Genomic DNA, 2,978 nt, shown 5'->3' with positions numbered 1-2,978 from the left:
ATCACTCACAAACACACACACACACACACACACACACACACACACTCTCACTCACTCTTGCACACTCACACACTCACTATCACAAACTCACTCCTGCTCACTCACTCACACACACTTACACACACACACACACACACACACTTTTGCATCATGATGAGGATTAATCATTGACTTCTATTGATTTTATACTGAGTTAATGATATTTTATATCCCCTAAACCAAATCGTCACAAACCTTTCTAGGCCATTTTCCTGATGGGAATTATATATGAGTTTAATTTTTATTACCCTTGTGGGACATTTGCTCACTATACTAATGTATTATATTACTTAGTCACTTCTTATAGTATTTGGCCTCTAAAAAGCATCCTGACCCCCACACACAGACTGATTAGATTGTGATGATTTGGAGATGAATTTGTTTCTCACTTACCTTTTGTGAGAAATTCTTGTAAACCTGGGCAAGAGATCGTCTCTGAGCATTACTGCGATTGGTTAATAATCTCACAATGGTGCTCACATCTTTAACAAAAAGTTATGGTAGTTTGCAATGAAAACAATGAAATATGATAGAATACTAGCAGATTGAATTTTACTACCACAATCATGCCTCATGAGCATTCATTTAACTGTACCTTTCTTCTCCAGTGCAGTATGAAGGACTGTAACATCTCTCTCGGGACGGAAATTTGGGTAAGGCCGAACAGACCCCAGGGTGCCCCACCACATGGCTTCAGACTGTGGGATGATAAAAAAATATAGGCATGTAAAGAGGAGGATGTAGATTGTAGAAGAAAAGAATCCTGATGTAGAAGAAAAATGGTATTGAGAAGCAGTACTACACAAAAAGTGAGAAAAATGTACAGATGCAAACATTCAACGTAAGTGGAGATGTTTCCTGTGAGTTAGCTTCTGTCTCCATGGCACCACTTGTTAATGTAAAAGGAAGTTATGCACAAGCTGCACCGAGAGAAAAAAAAGGTAACTCTTTACAATAAGGTTCAATTAGTTAATGTTATTTAATGTATTAACTAACATGAATGAACAATGAACAATATATTTATTACGGTATTTATTAATCTTTGTTAATGTTAGTTCATGAAAGTACAGTCGTTCATTTTTATTTCATGTTAGTTCACAGTGCATTCACTGATGATAACAAGCACAACTTTTGATTTTAATAATGCATTAGTAAATGTTGAAATTAACATGAACTAAGATTGATAAATGTTGTAGAAGTATTGTTCATTCTTAGTTCATGTTAACTAAAGTAGTTAACTAATGTTAACTAATGAACCTTATTGTAAAGTGTTACTGTTACCAAAAAAAAAACATTGGTGTAGAAACAATTTTCTTTAGTAAATTTCACAATTTCACAATTAAATAAACACAATAAAATGGCATGTAACAATGAATTATACATGATATTTTAAGTAGAAAAACTAAAAAAAAAGTATTTTATTGTAAAACATACTCCAATAATCTGTTTTATTTACAGGTTGAAAAAAAAATTAAAAAAAATAAAATAATAATCCTTAGGGGATCACCTGCGCCTTTCTGGCTTGGGCCCTAATGAAAAACACAACACCTCAGAAAGAGCACAGTTATTCAAAAATACTGTAAATAAATACATTTCTTTATTTCTTTTAGCAAAAATAGACAAATTAATAAACATAAAGAAATTAACTTAATTCTCACTTAACACTGTTCAAATTAAATTCAAATAACCGATGATCCTTCTGACAAAAAGAGGAAAGCAAATGAAAATGAAATTTGGTTTAAAAAGGTTTACCTAACTTAAAAAGATTACTCGGATAGTGATGATGTTTTGTTAAGGTGGTTTACCTACTGAAGACTCAGAAGGGTCTCAGTCTCAGAGATCGTGTTTCAGTTTTTTTTTGTGTGACTCCTGGTCTGCCCTCTCTCAAACTTAATAACGCAAGATGAAAACGTAAGGTTTTAAATCGCTGTTGGGAAATAAATAGCATCCATATGCCGCAGTTCTCAGGCTCGTCTACTGCAAGAAGCACAAAATGTCTCAAACCAAACAGAAGCTCTATGCCTTAGATCAGATCAGATCAGATCAGATATCCCATGGGTGTAACCTTGAGACTACACACAAGAACTTTAAAAACCTGCATAACAACTGGAAGACTCAGTTGACTAGATTCCCCCACAAAACAACAACATTTCTGAACTACAAGGATTCTTCGAAGAAAGCTACATTCAAACATCGTGAAGTTGTGGCCTAATGGTTAGAGAGTCGGACTCGTAACCCAAAGGTTGCGGGTTCGAGTCTCGTACCGGCAGGGATTGTAGGTGGGGAAATGAATGTACAGAGCTCTCTCCCACCTTTGATACCACGACTGAGGTGCCCCTTGAGCAAGGCACCATGAACGCCGCAGCAAAAATGGCTGCCCACTGCTCCGCTCATTTTGAACAAACAAAATGACATCAGTACACGCATCTGCATACTTGTCATTCATCAGCAACCGTTATCAGACATCATGACCTCACCGCTCCAGTCACTGCACCTGCCGCTCGAGTCTCACTGATCGATCGCATCTGGGGCCTATTTTTTTCTATTGACTATTATCAAAATTACTACTTCTAGAAACAACAGAAATAATAATAATAATAATAATAATAATAATAGTAATAGTAATTATAAAACAATTAGGTTTCAAAAAGTAAGAATAAACTACGAATTCAATAAAAATTTTCAGTCATCTTATAAAAAGTGAGTCAACCTACTTTAAAAATCACTTGCTATGACAACTAATAAAAAGTTTAGTATCACGAAATTCTTGCAAAAAAAGTTTAAGGCTGATGTCTCTATTCATTTTCACAGAAGCAAAGCAGCAGATGTTATAAATAAAAACAGTTAACGTGTTATTGAATAGAACAAGACCATTATTGCACGACATAGGCCTATTCTTATAGGCTACACAGACAAAACAGTCGGAGATGCGTTTATGC

At 35.0% G+C, this 2,978-nt stretch overlaps 1 protein-coding gene across 1 annotated transcript in view; it reads right to left on the bottom strand.

The window, feature by feature from the left end:
* LOC107710308 (annexin A2-like) overlaps positions 1-728 on the bottom strand; it is a 5,058-nt gene extending 4,330 nt beyond the window's left edge. The window contains exons 1-2 of the mRNA XM_016515053.1: positions 635-728; positions 433-521 (exon numbers count right to left, since the gene is read on the bottom strand). Of these exons, the coding sequence (XP_016370539.1) occupies positions 433-521; positions 635-728 (183 nt within the window). The remainder of the gene's footprint in view (positions 1-432; positions 522-634) is intronic.
* Between the last annotated feature and the right edge of the window lie 2,250 nt (positions 729-2,978).

The sequence above is a fragment of the Sinocyclocheilus rhinocerous genome, unplaced genomic scaffold (genome assembly GCF_001515625.1).
Source record: "Sinocyclocheilus rhinocerous isolate Xijiao unplaced genomic scaffold, SAMN03320098_v1.1 scaffold897, whole genome shotgun sequence".
Taxonomy (NCBI): Eukaryota; Metazoa; Chordata; class Actinopteri; order Cypriniformes; family Cyprinidae; genus Sinocyclocheilus; species Sinocyclocheilus rhinocerous.
Note: the sequence above shows the minus strand (reverse complement) of the source record. Positions and strands in the feature narration are given on the sequence as shown.